At 40.8% G+C, this 27,084-nt stretch overlaps 1 protein-coding gene across 4 annotated transcripts in view; it reads right to left on the bottom strand.

Moving 5' to 3' along the window:
* LOC119660601 (putative transcription factor capicua) overlaps positions 1–27,084 on the bottom strand; it is a 132,011-nt gene that overhangs the window by 8,212 nt on the left and 96,715 nt on the right. For 2 of the 4 annotated variants that reach the window (XM_038069277.1, XM_038069281.1), the window contains 19 exons: positions 18,538–19,136; positions 18,199–18,463; positions 17,994–18,131; positions 17,071–17,921; positions 16,847–16,977; positions 11,349–11,771; positions 11,137–11,283; positions 10,150–11,021; positions 3,653–3,784; positions 3,355–3,589; positions 2,968–3,288; positions 2,018–2,121; positions 1,798–1,957; positions 1,520–1,726; positions 1,266–1,461; positions 1,053–1,204; positions 880–993; positions 640–827; positions 426–561 (listed from right to left, as the gene is read on the bottom strand). In XM_038069277.1, coding sequence (XP_037925205.1) covers positions 426–561; positions 640–827; positions 880–993; positions 1,053–1,204; positions 1,266–1,461; positions 1,520–1,726; positions 1,798–1,957; positions 2,018–2,121; positions 2,968–3,288; positions 3,355–3,589; positions 3,653–3,784; positions 10,150–11,021; positions 11,137–11,283; positions 11,349–11,771; positions 16,847–16,977; positions 17,071–17,921; positions 17,994–18,131; positions 18,199–18,463; positions 18,538–19,136 — 5,371 coding nt within the window. The remainder of the gene's footprint in view (positions 1–425; positions 562–639; positions 828–879; positions 994–1,052; positions 1,205–1,265; positions 1,462–1,519; positions 1,727–1,797; positions 1,958–2,017; positions 2,122–2,967; positions 3,289–3,354; positions 3,590–3,652; positions 3,785–10,149; positions 11,022–11,136; positions 11,284–11,348; positions 11,772–16,846; positions 16,978–17,070; positions 17,922–17,993; positions 18,132–18,198; positions 18,464–18,537; positions 19,137–27,084) is intronic. The other 2 variants (XM_038069279.1, XM_038069280.1) reach the window with 2 other exon arrangements.

Here is a 27,084-nt window from a genome sequence, read left to right on the forward strand (position 1 = left end):
GGTCGATGCGCCATGTTCTGCTGGCTATAATTTAAATAATAAACGTTGGCACAACAATCCATATTGGATAAGGGCCTTGAAGTGTGTTAGAGCACTTCATTCAAGACCGTAACGGTACACTACAGAACACTGTAAGAAGCAATGTGGTCAGCATTACGCTCGCCCGAGATTATTACCCTGATTTGACTCAGGTACTCATTCACAGCTGAGTCGACTGGTATCCGATGTTAAATCACGATACAAATCCCACTGCCGCCAGCGAGATTTGAACCGCGACCTTCCGTACGACAGCCTTGTGCTCTAACCACTTAGCTATCCGGACATATAATTTAAAAGCTTGTTAAATTGGCAACAAGTTTTCGCTTTTTTATTTAATCAATTAAAGATTAAGATTAATTGAAATTTCTAGGGAATGGCAACCATACCTGTTGAAGTTTCAATGGGCGTGGTTGGACCAGCCGATTGAGGTGTGAAACCTGGTTGACCCATATACTTTTGACGCACTTCTCGTATTTTGAGTTGTAAGTCTTGCCTTCGAGGAAATATGTGACTGTGTTCAGCCTGTGAAGTACATAAAAAAGAACCAATAAAAACGATATAAAGGAAAAGGCTATCAAAATATGATAATGATTATCTTACTTGAAACTTCACCGTAGCTGGTGCTGATGGGAACATTCCGTGCTCGCTAAACAGCTGCATAACTAACTGTCGTCTCTGTTCTAATATTTTCCGATGACCCTTCTCGTTTGCATCTTGGGAACGTGCACTTTGCAGTGGAGTTTGTGGGGTACGAGGCGAACGACCGGTGTTTTCAGCTTCCATGTCACCTAAATTTATTTCATTAAAAACTTCACAAACTTTCAGGATTCAATAAGATACCTCGCAATTGCTCTATATTGAAGTCTGGTCCAAAGAACCTCGTGCCGCCGACATATGTGGATGATGCTGTGGATGTTGGAAGTGCACCTGCACTTAATGGCTCATCTTCACCTTCTGTTCAAAAACAACAAAAGTTAACCAAGTTTTCATATGATGGAGCTTGCAAAACTTACGAATCTTCTGAATCATATTCTTTTTCTTGTAGTTGGTACTATAGATTCGTGGTGAGTTTGGGACTGATATAGCACTGGGCGATTGGCAATCTGCGGGTTTGAATTGCGGCAAGCTTTCGAACTTCTTCTCAAAGTCCACTTGTTTCAAAACGCTAGGAAGACAAGGAAATGTTAATCTAGACAAGAAATTCCTCAGAAAATTAAATCTCTTACTTATCCATGTCATCTGTTTTTGGTTTTTTCGAGAATGGTTTCTTTGTCGGTGAGATTTGACTTTGATATTCATTGCCACTTGCCGAATTTGGTGTTGGTAATGAAGAAACTGTAGAGTGAATTGTCGTGGGTAAATTAATCATTATAGGAGGATCAGTAGAAGAATGTGATTGTGGAGTTTCGCCACTCTTAGCCACTGAAAGTTAGACAGGATTAGGCAATGAACTGAAAGCACTTTTAAACGAAAACCTTACATCTTCGCTGAAGTGGCGCTTGACCCAATTGTGCAGGCGTTGGAGCTAAGACAAATTTCGTCTCGGGCTCATCACAGTCATTATCTGATTGCTGTTTATCAGCATCAGCACCGCTATCAGAATTTACAGTGCTTTTCATACCTTCTGATAGGGATTTAGGTGTTGCCGGCAAATTTTTGTATAGTGGAGAATCAGGTGGCGGTTGATCTGAAATAATGAAAGAAAGAGAACGGTTAGACGAAACCTGAATCGTTATTCTCATTATGATTGGTGTTCACCATAATTTTGAAGTACGATCCCTTTGCTTAAAACGTATTGCACGGTATTTGGCGTTTTATTATTCGGATTAGATACTGTATGTACCGGAAGACAAGTCGAGCTCATTACATTTGAAGCGCTGGTTAAGATATTTTGACGGGACACTGGTAAAAAAGCGAGCTACGAAAATGGCACTCATCATTTCAGTAATACACACAACAAAACAAAAATTATCGTTACCTTTGAACTATTATTAAGCTGCACCATTATATGCTTTTGGCCAATCAATTGATTTGTCGGAATCGACTGCGCTTGCTGTTGTTGCGGATGCTGTGGGGTTGTAGCTGTTGGTGTAACGTGAGCAGTGTTAATCGTGGTCGGATTAATCATAAAAATCGCGTGATTCTTCAAACTAGACTTATCATTTACTAGATACTTGTTATTTATATCATTCTTAGCGTTAGTACTACTGCAGTGGTTAATGATATCATTCCTAGGTTCGGACAATGTGTTAGTAAAATGAGTAGAAGCTAATGAATTGGATGATGACAGAGATGAGATGGGCAATGATGATGATTGCGGTGGTTGAATGTTAGATGAAGGTGCACTGGTCATCAGATCAGAGAGTGAACTGGACGCCAGCAGGATTATTCCTGCGCTCGGCGATTTCTGCTCCAAGGTAATTTTGTTGTCGTTCGGTGTTTCTTTAGCATCAAATAGCGCTTTACTCCTGATCCCATTTAAATTAATCGCATCCAAAATGATTGCATCGAAGACGTTTGAAGTTGATGACGATGACTGAATAATTTCATTCAAAGAATCCAACTTTAATTGTAATGAAGTGTCTGCGTCACAGCCAGCTTGATGCGGGTTATTGTTTGATAATTGTGATACGATGTGATTACGATTGTCATTTTGGGCGGGAATGTTATGTTGGTTGCGTAATGCGTTATTACAATTAGTAAGGACTATTGTCGTGGTATAAGCACAGTTGTTGTTAGTAGAAGTTGGTGGGTTCACTGAGCTATTAGTATTCAACGTATTGGTATAAGCAGTACTACTTAGTTTAGGCAAAGGTTCCGCAAGTGATGCTAATGTCGATGAAGATGATTCATGATTTTCATGCGTTTCGTTAATGAGTTTAGTGTGATGATTTGCCAGCTTAGTACCAGCAGCTGCTTCAAATTTACCTTTACTTCCTGTACTTTGTATATTATTACTATTTACGAAAGCCTCAACAGTACCGCTTCCAGGTAACGCATGTTGTAGAAGATATGCATGATGCTGTGTGCCATTAGTTCCGTAGTCTCTCGAATTTTTACCTGCGTCTGGGTGAATTTGATCATGAGGTGCAGTAAATGTGAAAACAGTTGCGACACCATTGATATTGTATGGTGATTGGACTTCTTGTTTAATATGTATGGGTGTTTTAGGATCGTCCTCTTGCTTGATTTCGTTAGGCATTTTTAATGCACTTTTTGGACTTGCCGGCATTGTTTTGAACGCACCGCCTAGTGAAGTGGAAACATTTCGAAATATGGACTCATTCGCTAGAAATCGATAGGCTACCGAATTACCTGTTGGCTGAAATGGAGTCACACCAATTGGATTTTTTGGACTACTATAGATAGATGGGACTGGTTGATAGGTGACAACATTGCTTTCTACATTCCGAGCCTTGATTGGTTTTGGCTTTAATGTTATATCACGATCATTTGCTTTACACTCCTCATTCGATTGGATTTCGTTCGAATTTGTGTATAGTAAATTGTTGTTTTCCAAAACTTTTTTACCCTCATTTGATTCGGAATGCTACAGAAGGATATCAAGAAGTGTCAGATTTAACTTTGTTCACAAAGAGAATTAGTTACTTACCTTGTCGTTGTTGTAGTTGTTTGACTCGAAAACGTTGTCTTCCACATCAGAATCTGTAACCTTTTCGGCACATTGTAAATCGATTTTTACGTGCTCGTTTTGATTCCCGTGACAATCCTCCGATATCACCATCTAAGAAAAATAAGGATGGGGGATGTATCATATTAATGCAAATTCGTAGACAGCTATAAAGTAAAGAAATGGGGAGTCTGAAAAACCAGATACTATGTTGGGAAGTGGAAAATGCCTATACTTGCAAACACCTCAATGCAGGTGTCCAGTAAAAAGAACTTAGTCGCTGACGATTTGTTCGGGATGTCAGAGATTAACATCCCAGCCGCAGTCGATATTTGATCATCACTGCAACTTCTAGGTATGACATTTGGACGACGCACTGACTATTCACTAGCAAGTATTTCTGGTAGTCCATGAACGAAGACGGTCATATTTGGGCGAGAGAGTGCATGGAATACCACAAGTGTGAGGTAGCAAGGTGACGTGGAGCAGCTTAAGAGCGTCCGTAAGCGAAGGTTTGCGTTCGCCTAACAGTTTTCACTAGAGTGTGTGACCTGCGTTGATTGGAAAGTAGCAGCCACTTCGAGAAATCCAAGTAATTAAAAAAATTGCTTGTGAATTCCTCAATGATAGTTTTTTATTTTCATCAGATAATCCTTAACGCTAAACGTTATTATTATTTTTTTTATGGAAAAGCATTAACATTTTCTAAAAGCCTTCACGGGATATTATTGTATTTTTATCGGTATTCATAATAGGCATCACATTTCGACGCATCTGGTTGTTTCTGACGGCTACCGTAAGGTGCGCTCTCTTGACTTGGGAGTCGGTTTCTGACAGACTTGACCGCAAGATTCCGGTCCAGGTTAAGGAGCATCATAATTGTACGATGCTATGCAATAACAGAGATTCTTTCGTTGCTATTGTGAAGAATTTTAACGATCGACTTCTCATTCAAGCGCATGATAGCGCAAAATGTCAACTGCTGCACCGCGGCAAAATCTCGGAAGATTTTAAGGTCCAAAGCGGAGTTCGTCACGGTTGCATTTTGTCATCGATACTATTTCTTTTTATTATCGGTGACGTTCCTCATGCTTGACCTTGACCAAATAGCTTTGTATTTGGAAAGCGAGGCAAGTAGAGCTGGACTGAAGATAGCCGCCAATAAAACCAAGGACGGATCATCGCACTTTCCCTAACTCCATTAATGAGCACCGAATTGGATGTTGCCCGATGCATTTAGCGGCGATAGATCTGCTTTTGCAGTTATTCCAACACCAATCACCAGACTGTTATGTACCGGTGTTCTTTCTGTGTTACCATATAGAAGTAGCACATGGACAGTGAACCTCACCTTACTCGAAAGTTCCAAGCCTTCGTGAACACCTACCTGCGTCGTATCATCTAAGTACGCCAGCCTGATACAATTTCGAACGAAGAATTTGATCGGCACGCACAGGCCTGGCACTGGTACGCACTATGATCGGAAGGTGAAAGTGGCAGTGGATAGATCACACATTAAGGAGGGGCAACAATTGCGTTGCAGGCTACGGTGGGTCGTCCTAAGGGCAATTGGCACAGAACAGTAGAGAAAGAGTGCAGGGACCTTAGAAAATCGTGGGGGCGCGTAGATGTGGTTGATACGCTATAGCCCAAAAAGTGGTCATTGGCAACCATATATGTCAGCTTTCGCTCTACCTGCTCGTAAATGGTTTCTGCTCCTGCTTTTCTACGCCACCCTGCGTTATCCTGTGTCACACTTCGTCTCAACTTGCGCCTGGCCTAAACGCTGAGTTCTCTATGCCGTAAAAGTGATTGGTCCAGATTGACTATTGTGCAATAAGTTGAAAACATAATCACATTGTTATATTCTTAGAACATGAAACGTCGGATTGACAATGCAACGGAAGAAAAGCTGTGAGTTTGGAACGTGCAATCCTTGCCCTTTTGGAGCACTTATTGAACAGATCAGAAAGTACAAGATAGATTGCCTGGCGATCCATCAAACGAAATCATTAGGCAGTGACACATTTGATCTCCAACCCACACTATTTTTAAAAGCGGGGAAAAAGTTGGAACGTGAGAAAAGGGCATAGCTTTGTCGTCCATAAGAATTTGGCCGATAACATCACAGACTTCGGGACAATCAGCGGCGGAAATGAAGCGCTTCGAGTGGAAACAACATTTTTCAACGTCTAACTAATCAACGTACATGCTCCAACGAAAACAATGATTAATCAGTAAAAGATGAAACCTATAGTCCCCTTGAGTTAGTGTTTTATTTATTGCCTCCGCATGATATGAAAGCACTACTCAGCGACTACGATGTAAACACCAAGAAAGAGCTCATTCACGGTGGAACTATTGGGGGCCATAGTCCCCATAATATAACCAACGAGAAAAGAAAGCAGCTTCAACGAAGCCAAATAATAGGAATAGAAGGCTCATTCTAGTTGATTCGATATCGAAAATCTCAGGAACGAAGAAATGGCATACTTCAGCATATATTGGAGTATTACAAGAACATTTGCACTGACCTGTAGTGGAGTCAATTGAAAGACGCCATCAAGATTAGAAATCAACAAATCCAAAATTTCAATGAGGTTTTTGTAATGATGTAAACATAATCTACGCACATCAAATGAGTCTCGAAGCATACAGGCAACTGCCCCACAATCTACACTTGAGGAAGCAAAAGATGCATTAAAAAGATTTAAAAATAATAAAGCGTTGCGGCAAATAATTCAAATAAATAAAAAAGTCGGGAAACCGGACGCTAAATGCTTCAGATATGAAAGGTTTTGTGTATTTCTTTTATAAAGAGATTTGAGTGTGCATTTGCCCCATTAGTTTGTAGCACGTAATATATGCATATGTATTATGTGAGAATATCCACTCCATATTCACATTCAAAGTCTTAAATTTGCACAGAACAAGAACCAACCGCGAGAGCTTTTAGGCTAGACGGGTAGCGATCTACACGGAACATCATGCCCTACAATTCGCATTGTCGAAGCTGCAGGGAGGAGGGAAACTCTTCAGCTATGCTGCAGACACTAGGTAAACAGGTAAACAATTTTTTGAGGACCTCAAACAGATTTTTAGATGTAGAGTGAGGTAGCTGCTATCTTTCATAAATGCTACGGGCGAACTCGTAAAGATGTGAACCAGCTGGAGTGTGTTCTCCTTGCTTTAGGGTCTTAGGGAGTTTTATGACTTTTTGGCATCAAAACGGCGCATTGCAGCGCTAATTGGCCTCTTCGGAGCGGGTGCTGATACCTATCTACCAAGCACCTCACCTCTTACACTTAACCATATAGGAGGGCTGGTATAGATGTAGCGTGCGATAACCTTACCTACCTTTGCTACTTTGCAATCAACATTGAAAATTCCAAGCAGTCCTTTCCCGTAGCATGGTACTTGTTCTTTTAAACGTAAAATAACCTTGGAAGAATTCAAAAAGAATCATTTGGTCAGTACTTCTTAATCTCAGGTGGTAACTAAGTGAAATTAGCGCACTGGAAACAGTGACTTACTTTAACAGCTTCTAAGAGCAACCCTGAAGAACCGCCTAACTTGCTTATCTGGAGGTGAGTCAACACTCTGACCTACTGGCCCCTGCAAAATCCCTGATTTGATTGAGTTTGCTGTTATGAAAGAAGTAAACAAAACCCCTAACTATTAGAGACCTTGTATATTAAAAAGCCTTAAATTGTCTTATCAGGTAGTTCGAGTGGGAGCTAGTTCTGAAGAAAAATAACAGTTATCAGCAGTTCGAATCTCATCTAAATCACAAAAATGACACCAACTATTCGATCTATAATAGAAAGTTGAGTTTAAGTAGCAGGACTAGCAGAAAAAGTTTGAAACCGATATCGATTCTCTGTTCGTAGTCTTTTACAAAATCACAGTTATTCTGAGGTACTGTGTAAACTGTTGTTAGATCACTTTGTGAGGAAAGAACTTTGCCTCTGACAACCAGTTCAGTTGTGTTCAATGAGTCAAAACGTCACTCATTGAAACAGGTGGTCAGGTTAGCTTAATTGAAAATTATCAGATGAAACAAAGCTGGCCCAGAATGAGTTCGCTGGAGGAACGGCAGATAGAGCCTTTTAAGGATGATCAAGGCCACTTTTAAGAGAACTCTGACGATATTATGACAGGTGGGATGGAATACTTCGAGAAGCTGTTTAACCCAGTAGATGTGTCAACACGGCCTCACGCTTGGAACAATCTGGGACGATCAAATGATGAAACACATCGAGCTCACTTCAATAAACGAGGTTGAAGCAGCCGCACGTGATCAAAAGTTAAATAAAGGTTCCGAAAAGTTGAGTAGAGTGGACGGAATTGGCTGAGTAATCTATTTCATTAGTTCCTTTTCAAAATTTTAGCCACAAAAGCAACCACATAATAACTAGTGCGGTTCTTTTTGTAAAAATAAGGTATTTCATTTTCGTACGCATCCTATAAGATCCTGACAAAAGGTAGTTTCGAACCATGTGTCATCAAAATAAATGACAGCGATCTACAATGGTCGTGGAGATGAAGCATAAACAAATTATCTTCACAACCACCTGAAGAACGTTATCATAAATTCGGCCACAAAAAGAGTCGAAACGGCTGATTTGACGATGAATGTAAACTAGCAACGGAACGGAAGAATGCTGCATACCGAGTAATGTTGCATTCTCAAAGGACGCGGGCACGCGCGGAGACTTATCACGAACTCCGGCGAGCGGAGAAGTGACTTCACAGACGGAAAAAGGAAGCCTGGCAGAACCAACAGGTCTGTGAACTCGAAAACTACAGGGAGCAACCGCACCAGGCGTGCAAGTTTTACCAACAAGTCAGCAGAATGAAGCCTTACACAGCTCGATGATCATCCTGCCGAGACAAAGAGGGATATCTGATTTCCGACAGAATGGCTTCACTCTAGGCAAATCAGCAACACATCAGATTTTCTCTGAGGGGCAAGCGATGGAAAACTGTAGGAATATGAACATCATTTGCACCATCTTTTCATTGACTTGATGCCTATGATAGCAGTAAAACTGTACACGGCCATGAGAGAATTTGGTATCCCGACGAAATTGATAAGACTGACTAGACTGACCCTGACCAATGTGCTAGGCCAGATAAAAGCAGCAGGACCACTTTCAAGACCATTCGGCATCAACTACGGTCTACGACAAGGGGATGCCCCTTCCCATGGGAAGAACGACCCGAGACGTACAAACTGCCTTCATCCAGATCGAGCAGGCAGTAATCGGCGCGAGATCTTCGGCTGCACATCGATGAAGGCAAGACAAAATATATGGTGGTAACGTCGGCACCAAAAACCAACCAACCAACAACATCAAAACGCACTGGTCAAAAGGGAAGAATAAAGATAGGAGACTACAACTTTGAGACGTTGATAATTTCTCCATTTCTCCTATCTAGGGTCGAAAATCATAACTGTTAACAGTTACGACGATGAAATCCGCGCATGGTTGTTGGCAGCCAACAGAGCCTATTTCAGCTTACAAAAACTGTTTCGCTCGAAACATCTCACCATAGGGTCAAAGCTCTTACTGCATAAGACAATCATCTTGCCAGTCCTTATGTAGTCCTCGGAGACTTGGGTTCTTAGCAAGAAAAATCGCGAACTCTTGGCCGCGTTCGAGAGAAGAATCCTCTGAAGAATTTTTGCCCCCTACATGTGGATGGACGATTCCGTAGCCAATATAACGACGAAATCTATGAACGATACCATGTCCGTCAGGTTGTGGATAAAATCCGGTGCAATAGGTTGCGGTGGGCGGGTTACTTAATTTGTATGAATGAGGATGATCCAGCCCGGAAAGTCTATAAGGGCAATACCTATGGTAGAAAAAGAAGACGAGGCGGACCCTGCCTGAGATGGAGCGATGGTAGGTAGGTAGGGTAGGTAGATGGTGGCGTAGGTCAGGACGCCAGAGAGCTTTTAAGGATATCAAATTGGTAGACCTCGGCGAAAAACCGGTTGTTGCGCCGTTGTTGATGGTGATCTACAATGGCGGTTTCTTCAGAATAGAAGAGCAGGCTCTTCTAGTCTTCTCTCAAGGGATGTCGAAAGTTGCGAGTAAAAGTTTGTACTTCGAAACCGTTGGCTTATATTTTCTACAAACTATTGGGGCAGAGAAAAGCAAAACATAAAAGACTGGTATTTTCTGTAAATAGGAAACGAAACAATTGTAACGAACGCAACTAGAATCCTTCGATTGGAAATATAAGGAGAAAATCATGCTTTTTATACTCAAAGTTCTTTATGTAAGCATAATCCGATAGGCAGATACGTAACAACCTTTGAGTAATTGTCTAGAAAAAAACGCCAATAAATCAATCTGAATTGCAGTTAAAAAGGAAACTGCTGCCTCACATCCATGAAACTTGTCTAAATTTTGAATGTGGTTACACAAGAAGGTAGGATTGATTGTAGCCATTATATAATATCTTACCTGTTCGTCATCCGACATCAAATCTTCACGCCCATCGTTCGTATTCTTATTATGATCTCCATAAATTTTGTTATTGCTCATTGATTCCTTAAATTGGCTACTCGTTTCATCTTTTATGGTAGTTACATCAATTTCTTCTGTCGAATTATATGCTGCTATTGTAAGCGGAATATCAGCTCCGCTGGGAACCTGATGATCAGCTGGTGTCGTTGGACTCTTCTCGTCCAGCGAATCAACACCATCAACTGAATCAGTTCGATCGCGGGCATCCTTCGTTGAACTGGACGATTTCCTTCGATCTTTGGAACACCATTTCCATTCAGGATGCGCTTTGAAATGGGCATCTTTCACGGCACTAGCCAAGTCATGATATTTTGCTTTCTCTTCCGGCTTAAGGGCATACCACCATTCACCCAGAATTTTGCTTACAGTTCGATTGTCTTGATTTGGATGTTTTTTGTGAACTAATTTTCGATGTTTTTTCGAGAAGATCATAAAAGCGTTCATTGGGCGACGGATTTTCCCCTTAGTACACGGACTTCCCGGCTCCTTGGCGTTTTGTAAAGCACTCAAAGATTGAGTTCGTCGCTTAGTTAAATTAGCTCCGGCATTGCCTGCTCCTGAATCACTTTCAACAGGTTTCGGTTGATTTGAGGTTGTCTTTCCTGAGTTTGTTAATGTATCACTAGTGTTCATTTGTTGGTCATGAGAATGCGCTTCAGTGTCTGATGAGTTGCCGTTCTCTTTAATAGTACTGTAAGTATTACTACCGCTGGTTATACTACTTGCACTATATAATACAGGCCGATATGTTGATGAAGTTGGAGTCGATGATGCTGGAGCTGGCTCGAATACATCATCGTCCATTTGATCTGAAATGATTTTGCAAACTAATCAATCGGAACCTTTTCAAACTTTCTTGGCATTCTGTCTACAAAAGAAAGCAAATAGTTTTCAACATTATCATGCGACTTCTAGTAAACTCACCATCTTCATCCTTAATCGGCGGCTCCAATGGTGGTGGCGTAGCTGCTTTAGATGTTGGGGTGGCTACGAGTTTGGTTTGAGTTTTAGCGGGGGAGTCTATCACAGGCAGGAGCGAGTGCCATGCATACGTCGACCCCTGATTAATCCCTGGGAACCAATCAAAACATTCGTATCAAGTTGAAATGCAAGACCAAGACAAATTGTATTCTCACCGTTTTTTGGAGCCGGTTTTTCTGTTGCTGGTAAAAGTGGCACTAAATGTGTGGGGTCTCCTATAACCGGGTGAAATGATTGATAATTATTCGAAGATGCTGGTGATATCCGAATCACACTGGTAGTGTGAGCAACAGGAGTCGGCTGAACTGGGGCGGGTGGAGCAGGCGGTGGAGGTTGAACAGTTTGTTGGGGGCGTACCGATTCCGGTCTGATTACTTGATATCCACTATAAACCGGGCTCGCTGAATTTTTCCATTTGATTATGGTCTCCTGCGATGGTGCCGGCCCCCCGATAGGAGTAAAAAAGTGTTGCCGATTGGTCACTGGCACTGGGGATTGGGTCGTGTTCATAGGCGACGTCACATGATTCGTTGGGGATGAAAACGACGGCGTCGCTGAACGCGAACTGCTTAACGACACTAAATTTGGAAACAAAAACAATTAGGGATTTCCCCAAATAAATTAACAATCTGTAAAGTTTGTCTCTTACTTAAGCATTTAAGATACAACATCGCGCCATGATCAAATGGGGAAGGTTCCATATTTAAATTATGAATAAATTTCGGACAGATTTCCAAAAATTACACAAAAGACTCTCTGGGTCACACACAAAAACAGTTCTTTCATACTATCGGTATTAGGACCGACACGAATTATGAGGCTCATCCTTTTTGCGTGGGTGATGGCAGGTAACTGAAGTGGCTGTTATCGGGTAACGGAATGGAGTGTGTGTGTGTGTTTGTATGGATTTGAATGTTTTTCGCTAAAACAGGTCATTTTAACATGTACATACATTGTAGAATTGCCAGATTGAAGAGTGAAAGAATACCAGTGAAATGCATCGTTTAGAAAAACAAAACAAACTGAGTGAGAGCTGTAAGTGATGATTTTTTGGCAGATGTAAAAATGGGAGAAGTGTGTAAAGTTTATTACTCATTTTATTATTAGATATTTTCACTGTATGGATTTTAGGAAAAACGTCCGCCTATATATTGTATACCATACATATAACATGATTTACAAAGTTTTGACGGTTTAGTTGGGGGTGGGTATTATAGCATAGATTTTAGATAGACACAATGAGTGTGTCTATGAGTAAATTGCGATTGTTGCCTTAATAAAGGGTTTATCAAAGAGAACTGAACTTTTGGAAAAAACCCATTCGGCAATTTTAATCTTTTATTCTACTGGAAAGTAGATGTTTCTTTAAGTTAAAGAAAGATGTCAGCTTTTCAATACTTTTGTTTCGAAGGGCTTAAAGACTGAAATTTCGCAGAAAGACAGTTAATACGTAGTTACATATGGGTGATTCTTCCTCTGTCAAAAGCGTTGCGTCGGCCACACATCCATGTGTAGTGACACTATAATAATAACCTGTTCAATCAAGGCCCCCAAGAATTAAATCCAAAAAAAAACAGCCCTGAAGTCATAGGCTGACCTTACACCATCAGTATTCGCATATCGTCAATCTACCATAAGTCAATGAATGACCTTACACGATTAGTATTTCATCAGTTTGGCGTCAGTCATAATGACAAAATTATGGCAAACTGATCGTCTAGGGTATTTTTATGGCAATGATTGACGGACTGATGGAAATTTAAATTTTTAAATAAAAACTTTCAGTATGGTTGGATTGATGATGAGTTGAGTGTAATGCCATTGTGATTGAATCGAATCATGACTTCTGAATGGTTCGAATCTTTAAAAACATTCACGAAAAAAAGTTTTTCGTGGGCTTGTTTATATTGACCACGTCAGGCTGTCAGTATTTCATCAGTCCATTTTTGATGGATTGACTTATGGTAGACTGATCAAATACTGATCGTGTAAGGGCAACTATAGAGTATAACAATTAGACTCAACTGAGTGTTTATGTGACCAGAGCTAGTAGAATGGTGGATTCAAGAGAAGGAGACTTTTGGGGTAATTTTCGAAAGTATTGGAAACCAATTTTTCAATCTGTGATCATTTTTAAAGCAAAATGTATATTTCTGAAGATCGATGGATATATGGAGGCAGAAAAAGCTTACTACTTTCGATTAATCGAACAGTGGTCAGTGCTAGTGCCATACAAGTAGGTATAAAATTAGTCTGGGATTGCTTGCAAAATTTGAGCCTCCTGGTACAGCAGGATGACTTGATCCTGAATAGTGCAGAATCGTGACGTAATCATACTCGTGTCTGTATAGTTGTGATATAATGCACATGGGTGGTTGTTACTTTAAGCCGAGAGTGTGATAAATATGTAGAGCATCAGATAAAACATGTGGTGTAAGGATACCAAAAACAGCTTTGTAATACACTGGACACTTGTGAGGGAAGATGAGATCTCTATTGACAGTCAAAACTTGATTCCAATGTGCCGACGTATTAAAAACTTTTGCCACTTTAATGACCAGGATGGTAGCTTTTTTACTGAAGAACGAGATGGCGGGGAAATAGTTTAGTTTATATTGACCACTGCGAGTGACGGACATCGCGCGAAATCCTGGCAAGTTCAGCGTAGTGTGCGCCGTGACAACGGGAATTTTTTATTGCGCTGGTAAGGGGAGCGGCAGGTGCTGTAGAACACAATGATTTCAGAAGTGTATATTGCATCCTGAAAGAGCTTGCAAATCTTTTGAGGTTCTGTGAAGAACTTTAACAGTCGACTCAGGAAGGAACACTATACCACGACTATTAACCGTATGACATCCGGAGAAGTTTCGGCTCTTCTGGATGAAATGGCTAGTCACCGAATACGGACTGTTCCTCCAAGTAGAAAGGAAATCATCTCGGCCATTATTGCACTCCAAAGGAGTAAAGTCGCTGGATTCAATGGTCCCCCGCGCAGTTATTTATCGTAGTTTCTGCAGATTTGCTACTTCCACTCGTACAGAAATCTGGGGAATTCGAGACTTTTCCCAGAGAGTAAAAGAAGGGGATGTTCGTTAAGATTCCGAAGAAGGGCACCCATTTTGAGTGTGACAATTGCAGGACTATCTATGTGTTCCTTGCCATTGCAAAGATAATACCTGAAATAACCCTAGAGCGCACCAAAGAAAATTTGCAAAGCTTGTTCGACAAAGAGCAGGCTGATTTCCGCTCCGGATCCTACTGCATTGACCACATCAACATCCTACGGATCATTTTCGAATAGTGCGGATTATTAAAAAATAATGAAAGCAATTTGTGCCTTTTTTTGTCAATTTAATGAATAAAAAAAAACTACTGAATGAATCGCAATTATCCTAGTTTGCGGACCATAGAAATATGTTCTGAATAAGTCGTGCAAATTTCAAAGAATTTCATTGAATAGATTTTGGGCTATGATGACAGCAGATTTTCAATATGTAGTTTCGAGAAAAACGCATTTGAAAAGTAGAATGCGATTTTTAACCATAAAATCTTAACTGACAATTAATCTGCTGTATCTAGTCCATAAACCTTAGGTTTCTTCAAAAAACACATGTAAGGCGTTAGCTTCAATTTTTATGATTTTAGTGAAGTCATTCGAATGTCATTCGTACCGATTAATACGCGCTTTATTACGGCATGTGACACTGTAATTTCCGAACGACTCCGAATATCAAAAAATCACTTTTCCCATATATTCTACACTATATCTAGATACAATTGATGCCAGAAATAAAAATCGATTCCTCGGATCCGAGATACGGGATGACCCCTTAAAAAAGTAGCAAATTTGGCATTTAGATTCCTGATGAACTTAAAGAAGTACATTTGAGGGTGCGTATACGAATTTGCGTGAAAACAAAAACAATGTAGAATGCAAAACGATCTTGGTCCCGATGTTTAATGATTCGCTTCAAAAGACTTCAAAAGCTGAGCTGAGGGTGGTGGTAATGGAAAGATGGGCTGTTTCTAAGGAATCGCATTATCAATTTTTCAAAATTCATGATTCAATAAGACTCTCTACTAACACCATTGTGTATTGCTAAGGAACATGCCAAAGCCATATGCACATTTGTGGCGCTGCAGTCACTCTTATTTAATGTAGTGTGCTTCGCAGTAACTGATTTAGCCGCCCTTTTGGTATGTTTCGTTGATACTTTCCGAAATCCTCACTAAAACTTGATCCAAAGGAGTAGCATCTTCGAAAAGGTTTGCCGGAAAATTAATGAAGACCTTTAAAGAGAGACACGGTACTTTATACCCGAACATAACTCTGCTTTGCTTTATCGAGCTTCATCATGCTTCAATACGTTCTTACTTACTGTAGTTTTGTCAACTCATTTCAGTTAACTTCGCAATAATTTCTCTCTTTATTTTAGCTGATTGAGAAAACTGGATTGGAGAAAGCTGGATTGAGAAGTAAGGCGAAGTACTTAAGGAAAACAACGCAATTGCCTACACCATAACTGAGAATATATTCATTAATTTATAGTCCTTCAATTGCAGAGATCTGAAAGCTTGCCTCGATATTCAGCAATCATTTTTTCATTTCATTAAATTTTCCATTATTTGATGTAGCTGTGACAAGGGGATGCCCTATCATGCGTCCTCTTTAACCTGGCTCTCGAGAAAGTGATCCGTGATGCTGAGGTAAATGCAAAAGATACGACCCTCTTTAAGTCTACCCAACTACTGGCCTATGGTGACGATATCGACATCATGGGAAGAACCACCCGAGACGTACAAACTGCCTTCATCTAGATCGAGCAGGCGGCGTGAGCTCTTGGGCTGCACATCAATGAAGGCAAGACAAAATATATGGTGGCAACGTCAGCACCGAAAACCAACCAACCAACAACATCAAACTGCACTGGTCACTGGTTGATAATTTCTCCTATCTAGGGTCGAAAATCACAATCGATAACAGCTACGACCATGAAATCCGCGCACGGTTGTTGGCAGCCAACAAAGCCTATTTCAGCTTACAAAAACTGTTCCACTCGAAACGTCTCACAATGATCTTGCCAGTCTTCATGTATTCCTCAGAGATTTGGGTTTTTAGCAAGAAGAATTGCGAACTCTTGGCCGCGTTCGAGAGAAGAATCCTATGAAGAATTTTTTGCTCCCTACATGAGGATGGACGATTCCGTAGCCTACATAATGATGAAATCTATGAGCGATATCATGACCATCTGGTTGTGGATAAAATCCGGCTCAATAAGTTACGGTGCGCGGATCACTTAATCCGTATGGATGAGGATGATCCAGCCAGGAAAGTATATAAGGGCAATATCTATGGTAGAAAAAGAAGACGAGGCAGACCCTGCCTAAGATGGAGCGATGGTGTAGGTCAGAACGTCAGACAGCTTTTAGGGATATCGAATTGGTGGACCTCGGCGCAAAACTGGTATGTCTGGAGTTCCTTATTAAAGCAGGCCTAGACCGGATACCGGTTGTTGCGACGTTGATGATGATGATGTGACCTTTAGATTTTCGACAAAATCGAATGATTATTTTATCGATAAAAAATTACAGCGTTGAGAACGTGAGCAGGCATAGTTGAGAATACGAGACAGAGAAAAAAATAGAAACTCACCTAACATATTTGCAACATCAGTCTCTTCTGGATCATACCGGGTTCGGACCCGATATTGTGGAGAAGTTTCCGAATCCCTTGAAGTCTCTTCATCAACCTGTGTTTTACTACTTGATCTACTTCCAATATCACTGCAACGGAATAAATAGAAACACAATGATATTATGCATTCAAAACAGCAGTCGGAGGCAAATAAAAGTAAACAAAACATTCAATTTAATTACCTTGGAAATCGACTAGGTCCAGACGAACGTAGTGCATTTCCTTTTTGATTTAAATGACGTGAACAATACCCTCGACGTTGAGATTCTTTCGTGCATTGCTGATTTGAGCACAATCTTCGCCATTGTTTACCATTGAATTTCTTACGTACACCTGACTCTGATTGTACAACATCGCCTTTTTTGAATCGATGGGGTGTAGCCGCCTGAGATCGAGGTGTTGCTTGTTGAGATCTTGGTGTGAGTCTTTGGTCTAAAAGACTCGATGTACTCCCACGACTTTGCATACTACTTCTTTTACTGCTGCCTGATAGTTTTTCAACATCACCGTCACCAAATGGAATTTCACCCCGTCCAAGTTCATCATCAGATTCATATTCATCATAATTTCGTTGATGACGTGCCCGCAAGTCATCTGAGGGGCTAATATTAGCTTGCATTCCTTGTGAGACGATGATTTCAGGAATTGATCCGCCACCTGCAACTGTAGGCTGTTGGCCACTGTTTTCGACAATGATGTTCGACGATTGCAGAGGAGATGTCGATGCGGTTCGATAATATTCATCGTTGCTGGGTTGCACGGTAGGAAGGACATGATGCAGTTGTAAATGGGATGCATTGCCACTTTGTTCATATCTTGTTACATAGGTCGCTGGCGTGACCGATTTTCCCAAATCAGGGCGACTACTGCCATAGATAATATTTGACTCGTTTCCGACTATCGCTGACGAGTGCGATTTACTTGATATTCTGTGACCACGGTCCATCATGTCGAGTTTATTAGGAGAACTAACGTCATTTAATTCATCCCACCATGGTGGCAGTAATAATCTTAAGTCGGCACGCTTGACCAGCTGGGAAAGGGAATATGCAGTAAAGATGGGATTAATGAAGGAAAATAAATTGATTGAGTGCTGAACTATTACCTTTTGTATACCATCCCGGGTTTGTACGGAAAATTGTTTTGTAACTGCGTGCACTTGAATTACTGTACCCTCAATGAACACATGCTCAGCACGACCCTCAATTTGAGTTCGTACGCAAACTTTCGTTCCTTGGGCGATCTATGAAAAAAGAGCAAATTAGAGTATTGAAATCCAACATCCACTTTGGCTTCATTCTGTAAACTACCTGGGCAGCCGATGGGCTAGCATCTAATATCACATGAAAGATTCTAGAGGTGAATACATCACTATACATTTCTGTACAATTGTCCGGTGAATCGAATTCAACCAACACCGAATTGTTTTCATCCGTTTTGCGTATGACACCAGGTGCGTAGTAGCCATTTGTTAATGCTAAGACTCTAGTGTTTGTCCACTCTTTTAAATCTATGATTTCTGCAGTTGAGGGTAATTGATTCGTATGCGGCATTAATTTGTAACTTGATGGTGAGCTGTCGGGTTGAGAAGAAATTAGTGACTTAATATAAATTATTAGGGGTGACTTAAAAACACTATTAATGCTTACCTAGCCACAATGAATTTCTTTTCGCCGCCATCCCCATAACTATGGGGATGGATAGTACGAACAATTTGTGAAGGATGAGGTGCACTACGTGCGGTTGATTCTGTACAGGCTGCTGGCGTTATTGTTGTCGCTCGGCTCGAATATACAATATCCGAAGCCGGTGCGTAATTTCGTTCATTGGTATTGCTTTCAGCGGACATGGAATAGCTGCCATTCTTATAGGTTCCTCCTCCACCTACTCCTGAAGCACCGCCGTTCGAGGATGACAGTGAGGGCGATGCGTGTGTTTTCGGTGTCTCTTCAAGATCGGCAGGATTGAATTTTCGCTTTTTAGGATGAGGACGCGGTTGGTTCGACATTGGTTGCGATATAACCATTTTAAATGGAGAAGATGATGTGGGATTAGTTATTTGTTGTTGAGGAGTCAATTGTATTGTAGTTCCTCCTGTTGAGGCTGGATCCTCACGACGATCTTCGTATATTCCCGCTGACCCATTTGTATGAGATGGTTTCGATGCGGTTGATACTAAAAATATTTGATGGCTAGTAGTTTGTTGGCAGTTTATTGTGCCAATACTGCTGATCACAGATGCTGGAATCTGAAAAAAATGAGGTAAGTTATATATTGGATATCACAAGTCGTAAATAATTTTAAACTAATCCGGGAAGCCATCTATTTTTTCTGGCTACTCTTCAGGCGTTGGCCCCTCTTTATTTTCATATAAAGATCCAGGTAAGGACAATCTTCACAATGTACGGAGGTATCCGCGAGAAAAAGCTGGTAACACTTATGTCTACAAACATAAAGGTTAGTCAAATGAATCTGCAGCATAACAAAGCAAGGGTGGCAAAGTTGCAGGACTGCCCTTACATATTTCTGGTATAATAGCCATGAGTTCAATTTAACAAAATCTGTGATGTTGGATTATTAAAGGGGGCTGGGATCTTTTTCGATGAGAGATTCTCAAGACTGATAGTCTGCGTCCTCATGTCAAAATTGTTAGAGGCAACCATGCTGAGACAATTCTGGTCCCAGGACCTAGTGGCGATACAATACCGAGTTAATGGCAGGAGGAGAAATGTCATACTTGCCACTGCTTACTTACTTTGCGATTCCTTGTGCACGCCGAAGCAAGAAGTAAGGGATCTGGCAGTGTATACAGGATCAAGTGATTTTGAAATCTTAATACTTTGTGATGCGAATGCTCAATATAAGAAGCTCGTTAAGTGATGTAAACGAGGCTCCTTTAGAGCATGCTGTGCCGAGTCCCTAAAAGGATGAGGCCAAGTTGGATTCTCTTAGAAAATTGGATGGAATTTTCACGAACTCGAGAGTTAAGACTGTACAAACTTTCTGGGAAGTACACAAAATGAGAGAAGTGAATGAAAACAATAAATTATTAGGAAGGAACACTGCGAGAGCGATGTTTATCAATGAAAAAATGAAAGCTGAACACTTTGAACACTTCAAAGCACCTGGCATGGATGAAATCTATTCGATGATGCTAAGGGAGAGTATAGAGCACTTAGACCAACTTCTAAGAAAAATTTTTCGAGGATGTTTTATTCAACCACTAAGCGAAAACCAACATGCTTATCAGCGTGGAAAGTCATGTGAATTTACTCTTCATTCTTTGGTTTCAAAGATAGAGGAAGGTGTTAATACACATTGAAAGGCGTTTGACTGTGCGTCGTTTAAAAACTTTGTGATGCATAGTGCCAGTGAAACTTTAACTAAGTGGATCAACGCTATGATAATGGAGAGATTGCTGTGTACTGAAGTGGGTGTTGATCGCTCCTTAACAACATAAGTAACGAAAGGTTGCCCCCAGGGAGATGTGGTATTGTCGTTTCTGTGGAGTATGTTGATCGAGTCACTACTATGCGATTTGCAAAATTTGCCAATTATCATCATCATCATCATCAACGGCGCAATAACCGGTATCCGGTCTAGGTCTGCCTTAATAAGGAACTCCAGACATCCCGGTTTCGCGCCGAGGTCCACTAATTCGATATCTCTAAAAGCTGTCTGGCGTCCTGACTTACGTCATCGCTTCATCTCAGGCAGGGTCTGCCTCGTCTTGTTTTCCTACCATAGATATTGCCCTCATAGACTTTCCGGAGTGGATCATCCTCATCCATACGGATTAAGTGGCCCGCTCACCGTAATCTATTGAGCCGGATTTTATTCACATCCTGACGGTCATGGTATCGCTAATAGATTTCGTCGTTATGTAGGCCAATACACGCCCAAACTTATGCGGATGCTGGTGGGGGTATCGGAATGGTGTGTAGAAATACAAGGCACCGTTGATTTGATTGACAGTTGGTGCTTCAGGCCCGTACACATAAAACCACAATGGTATTATTTACTGGGAAAACTTTGTCTTTGTCTTCCGTAGATGAGAGTATAACCCTTAAACTCACCAAAGAAGTGAAGTATCTGGGAGTTATTGTAGACAAGGAGCTAACCAACTTTCACAGCTTAACGGCTGTGTAGGGGGACTGTTGCCTAGACATGGAGGGCTTAGGTTTTTTAGGCTGAAGTTTATGCGATCCTAAAAGCAGCAATGTGGTTGATTGATGGGCGGTTAAAAGGTAGGCGCCTCGCAATGTGTAGTTCCAGTCAAGCTGCTTTGATGGCGTTGAGCAGTACTTTAATCATTTCAAAAATCGTTCAGGAATGTAGAAACCGATTGAACTCTATTTCTCGAGTAAATACAATTGAACTACTCTGGGTATCTGATCACTGTGGTGTAAAGGAAAACGAGATCTCTGATGCCTTAGCAAAACAGGGTTCAATTTCCTTCATGCCGGCACCGGAACCAGCAATTGGAGTACCAGTATGATTGGTTAATGTTGCTATCAAAAACTAGGAACAAGCCATTTTTGGGAAAATGACAGGTGGCGGAACCTTAATGCTGCTAAATACACCAAACGTTTCCTGTCAGAACCAAACAAACATATTGCAAAGTTTATCCTGCCGAAAGCAAATGTCTTGAAGGAGTATTATGCGCATTCTGACTGGCCATAATTCATTAGCTGGGCATATGTTAAGAACAGGGATCCTCTAAGATGATACGTGTCCATCCTGGAATGAGGAAATGGGATTCGCCTATGGACGCATCGCGCATGAGACATCAGATTTTTGGTGCTGATGTGCGCGGATAATGAAGTATAAATACTCTTACATTTAATCAAGAAGTCATTTCAGTTTTCACCATCGTTGTGATAACAGTGAATAAAAAAGAAAAAAGGTTGGAAAAGAGCTAAGAACGTATACTTTTTCTGTATGAGTTCAAACTCGGTGATAAAGCAGCGGAGGTGACCAGGAACATTAATAGCACATTTGGACCTGATACGGTAAGCGAACGAACCACACGGCGGTTGTTCGAAATATTCGGGTCAGGCGACGTAAATCTTCAGGACCATCGATTGACAACGACGAGCTGTGTTTGCTAGTCGAATCCGACAAATATCAGCCTGTGAGAGACATTGCAGAGAAACTGGGCGTACACTATTCGACAGTTTCCTGGCACTTACAACAACTTGAAAAGGTGAAAAAGCTCGACAAATGGGTTCCGCATGCCCTTACGGAGCAAAATATGGCGCGTCGAATGGAAATTTGCAGTTTTTTACTTTCCCCGCAACAGAAGCGATCCCTTTTTGCACAGAATAGTGACGTGATGAAAAGTGGATATTATACTCGTCGCCGATCAGCACAATGGCTAGTGAAGCATATGCCGAAACCGAGTCTCTATCCGAGGAAGATAATGGTGACTGTTTGGTGGTCTACAGCTGAAGTTATTCACTATTCTTTTTTGGCACCTGGAGAAACGATAAATGCACAGAAATACTGTGCCCAACTCGAGGAAATGCATCAAAAATTGAGTATTCAACGGCCGAGATTAGTCAACAGAAATGGTGCGATACTCCTTCACGACAATGCACGACCTCATGTATCCAGAACAACAGTTCAAAAGTTGAACGAATTGCAGTATGAGACTCTGCCTCATTCACCGTATTCACCGGACCTTTCGCAAACCAACTACCACTTTTTTAAGCATTTGGATCATTTTTTGCCGGAAGAACAATTTAGGAATGAAGAGGCCATCAAAATTGCCTTCGACGAATTTATCAACACGATGAAACTGGCATACATGCTCTTGTATCTCGCTTGGAGAAATGTTTTGAATCGACTGCTACCTATTTTGATTAATTAAATAAATTTTTGTAAGCTTTACAGTCGTTTCAAATTTTAGTACTAAATCGGCCATTTCATGTGCAACAACCTAATATATCCCCCATTAAGGTGCTTATTTCGAAAAATAATATATCCAATTTGTTCTATAATGCACCAAATTTTTCACATTTGCATATGGATTGGATGGCGCAATAGGCCAGTTTAAAACTTGGCTTTGAATCATGTTAGAGACTGTAATGGTACACTAGGAAGCGATGCGGTCACTATTGCGCTCATCCGAGTGTATTTCCCTGAGGAAGGTAAACATGACAAGTGACAAATGCCTGTTCTCTATATACTATTATATGGGATCAGTACATGGAAAGTGGCCGAAGTCAGGTGCAATAGACATGTTAGAAGGCCAGCTGATAGGTCACATTTTAGAAAAGGCGGCAATTTCATTGTTGACTACACCACGCCAATGCACTAACAAAGAGTGGCCTTAGAACAGGAGGAAAGTAGGCTTTTCGGGGCGACCTGGAGAAGGCTGAAGCATATTTCAGCGAACCGGCAGCGATTATGCGTAGGTGCTATGTATCTTCTAGGGGATATTACGATATATATTCTATTTATTGTCTCTGTTGTTATTATTTTTATGCCCTTCATTTTCACTGAGGTTCTGCTTCAGTTTCATTATTATCACACTTAATTATATGTAAATGATAAGCTCACAGCAGCGAGATAAACACAAACACCAAGGACGACTGGGATTCGAACCCAGGGCAACGAAATTGAGACGCTAGCGCTCTACCCTATATATAGAGGTAAATACTGATAATAAGGCTGTTTGGAATCGTTTGGTTCCCAATGGATTCAGTGAACCGAAATTATACATATATACAACCAATTGGGGACGTTGTTCAAAAATATCCGCCTGCTAAGCAATTGATTCTAATTTGATAGGGATGAGCGACGCAATGAAGAAAGATATCCAAAATAGACGAAATCTCTGCATATTATTTGCTAGCAGGAAAAAACCAAAAAAAATAAAATAATTGACGATGTCGCCGAAATATTGATACTTGCTGAATAAATATCACACTAGTAAGGGAAACATCGTTCATTATTTTATTTTTTTCTAGATCCGTTAGATTCGATTAAACATTTGAAGACCTTTGTTCTCAGATTTTCCTTCGTATAGTTTTGACGCCACACCCTTCTTTGCAGGGAAGAAAATTGATTTTAAAAACTCACTGACAAAAATACTTGTTGGAGGTTTTTCGCAAACAAACCACGTCACGGTTTTGTCCAGCCAATTGACAATATTATAGTAATCTTGCTCTTTCACATTAAAAGTAAAAGTAACATTGGACATATATCAAATGAGTAAAAACTGATAGCAAAATAACAACAAAACCCCTAAAAAACACTTCCTTTCAGAATCTTCCGACTCTCCTTAAGACTGAAGACATTGACTGAAACAGTAGTTTAATTTGATGCAAAATTTCACACTTCCAGACACTGAACGATGTCTTTTTATCTAATCTAATCGAGTTTCAGTGATAAATAAATTAGTATTATTTGGATGTTTTTAAAGAAAACAAATTGCAAAAAAATACCCAATAATAGTTACATTCGTAGAGACCTACCTCTTACCTATTGGTAAGATAAGTGCCGCATTTGCAGATTTTGAAAAAAAAAACCGGATTCGATTGAAAATTTCTCAAGAACATTTCAGTAGTTTTACATGAAATAAAGTTGATTTAATTCTTTTGTTTCTAGCCAAGGATGAGATTTGGGCTTACCGGTATGATCAAGGTATGGAGCAGTGAATCAATGCCTGACAATTGGCAAAGAGGCACTATCTGTCCAATACAAAACAAGTTAGGAAACCGGAAGCTGGACGCCTTAGGTATGAAAGGTTTTGTGTAATTCTTTTATAAAGATATTTGAGTGTGAATTTGTCCCATCAGTAGGTAACACGTAATATATGCATATATAATGTGACACTTTCGGGTGATATTGACATTCAAATTCTTGAATTGACTTATTATAACTTTGTTAGCAATAGTGTGATTTCTACCAAACTTGGTGGAATCAAGCTTTATATTAGCCTATATTGCTGAAAAATTTCGTGGTGCTAAGATTAACTTAAGGGGGGTTCTGCAGCCAATTACTGAAAATTATGGTAATATACTATTATTAACTTTATTTGAAGGGATATCGTTATGGAAGGTATTTCGGAGCCTAGCCACTTTTTGATTTTTTTTCGGATTTTTCGGTTGGTTAGTTTCTGAGAATAGCCCCGTTAAATGATCACTTTGGACCTCCCGAACTCCCCGCTTTTCCAACAAATCTCAAAACTAAGACCAGCTTCGGAAAGTACTAACCGAGACCTTTCATTTGATATCCCACATAATTACATTTTATTTAAAAATTTACATCCCCCTTTTACGTGTATGGGGAGCTCTCCTCCCTTAAGTTCGACGTAAAAGGATGTAACTCACTGTATGCGTGAGCGTTCACAGTTCCCACTTTTTCGCCAAATTTCGTGTCAATCGCTGTTATAGTCTCCGAGAAAAATGCGTGTAACTGCATAAGACAATGTTCTTAATAGTCCTCATGTATTGCTCGGATATTTAGGTTCTTAGCAAGAATTCGTGTTCGAGAGAAGAATCCTACGAGAAATTTGTAATCCTCTACATTAGGATGGATAATAGTTTATGAACAATACTACGACCATCTGATTGTGGATAAAATCCGGTTCAATAGGTTCCGATAGGCGGGTCCCTTAATCCGTATGGGTGAGAATGATCCAGCCCTGACATACTGTAAGGGCAATATCTATTTATTAAAATTATTTTTTGTTTAGGGATTGAGGAATCCTAAATCCCCATCCACTAGATGTTGGACCGGACCAAATGAAGAGCAAGTTGCTCTCAGTTTGTATGGTCCACAGACTCCTATTTTGGGGTTGGGTTTAACACCCAAAGAGGGACGAAGACGGCTACGGTTTCGTACCAGGACGTTGGATATAATTCGAGGACGTTGGATATAATTCGCATCCTTATGTTTTGAGAATTATAAAAGGGAGCATATAACAGGCGCTTCGGTCACGCTGCTCCCAGGGCAGAAGTGAGGCAGCATCTGATGAGTTGCCTCTGCTCTGGTATGCAACCGTAATCGTCTTCGTCCCTTTTTTTAAAAAACAAAAAAATAATGTTTCATTATGCCCATAGATCTGCTGCATACACTCTATGAGTTTATCCTATTTATCAGATCGCTCTCTTTTTCTATTTATTCAAAAATTTTAAAAGATTTCTCGGTGGAAAACAACGCTCTAAAAATTGCATGGAAATTAAGGGAAATTTTGTTGAAGAATAAAACATATTTCAACACCTATTTCATAGTTTTTTGTTTTTTGAGCTTTAAAAGTTACTAACTAGCCTACTACATAACTCCCATAATAATCGAAACATAATAAATCTATATGTTTTCTGTTATGTGTGGAGTATAGAGAATCAACATAGTCGTCTTAACCAATGTCCGGATTGGTTTCACCTCTGCGAACTCCCGGGGCCAAAAAATCGCTGTGGTGGAAGTTGCCGAGCTATACGCGAGAAGCTTCTAAACAGCAAGAAAATAAGAGTTGATTGGGTAGGGTACGAATTCGGGCCGCCCCATCCAAATGTTACAGATGTTTGCATTATGGGCACGTGGCATGTCCTAGTGCGTCAACAAGGACTACACACACAGCGATCACCAGGCAATCTCCTTTGGGCTATGGGCGGAGCCACCGGGCAGAAGTCTATCATGTCCGAAACCGAGAAAGATTTCAGGTTGGTCTGCTAAAGCCCTGGATGTGCAGACCTTCACAGAGGTGTGCTTAGACCAACCTAATGGGGTCCATATGGTCCAATGCACCGCCAAAACGTGTGACGGGTCCATGGCTAGGAGGTGTTCATTCCCCAGTAGAAGAACGAACTACTGGTGGGATACTGAACTGGCCAGTCTTCGATCAGCCTGTCACCGAGCCAGAAGAGCGGTTCAGAGGGCGGTAGGCAGAATCGACCAAGGGCAAAAAGTGCGCGCCTATAAGGAAGCCCGCAGATCACTTGCTCTTCACAATTGCTAAAAATTACCCAGGGGTTATTCCCTTAGCAGCATAGAGAGCTTCCAGCGACCTCTGAATGTGACAGCAATACTGCCAGTCACCAGTGACGAGCTGCTGGAAATTTGCGCTAGGATAGAAGATAACAAAGCTCCGGGTCTGGATGGCGTGTCGAATAGGGTCTTTTAGCTTGCCGTGAAATCCAGACCGGACATGTTCGCTGAGTTGTTCGAAGCTTGAATGTCCGAGGGGA

This window comes from Hermetia illucens, chromosome 6, assembly GCF_905115235.1.
Source record: "Hermetia illucens chromosome 6, iHerIll2.2.curated.20191125, whole genome shotgun sequence".
Classification (NCBI taxonomy): Eukaryota; Metazoa; Arthropoda; class Insecta; order Diptera; family Stratiomyidae; genus Hermetia; species Hermetia illucens.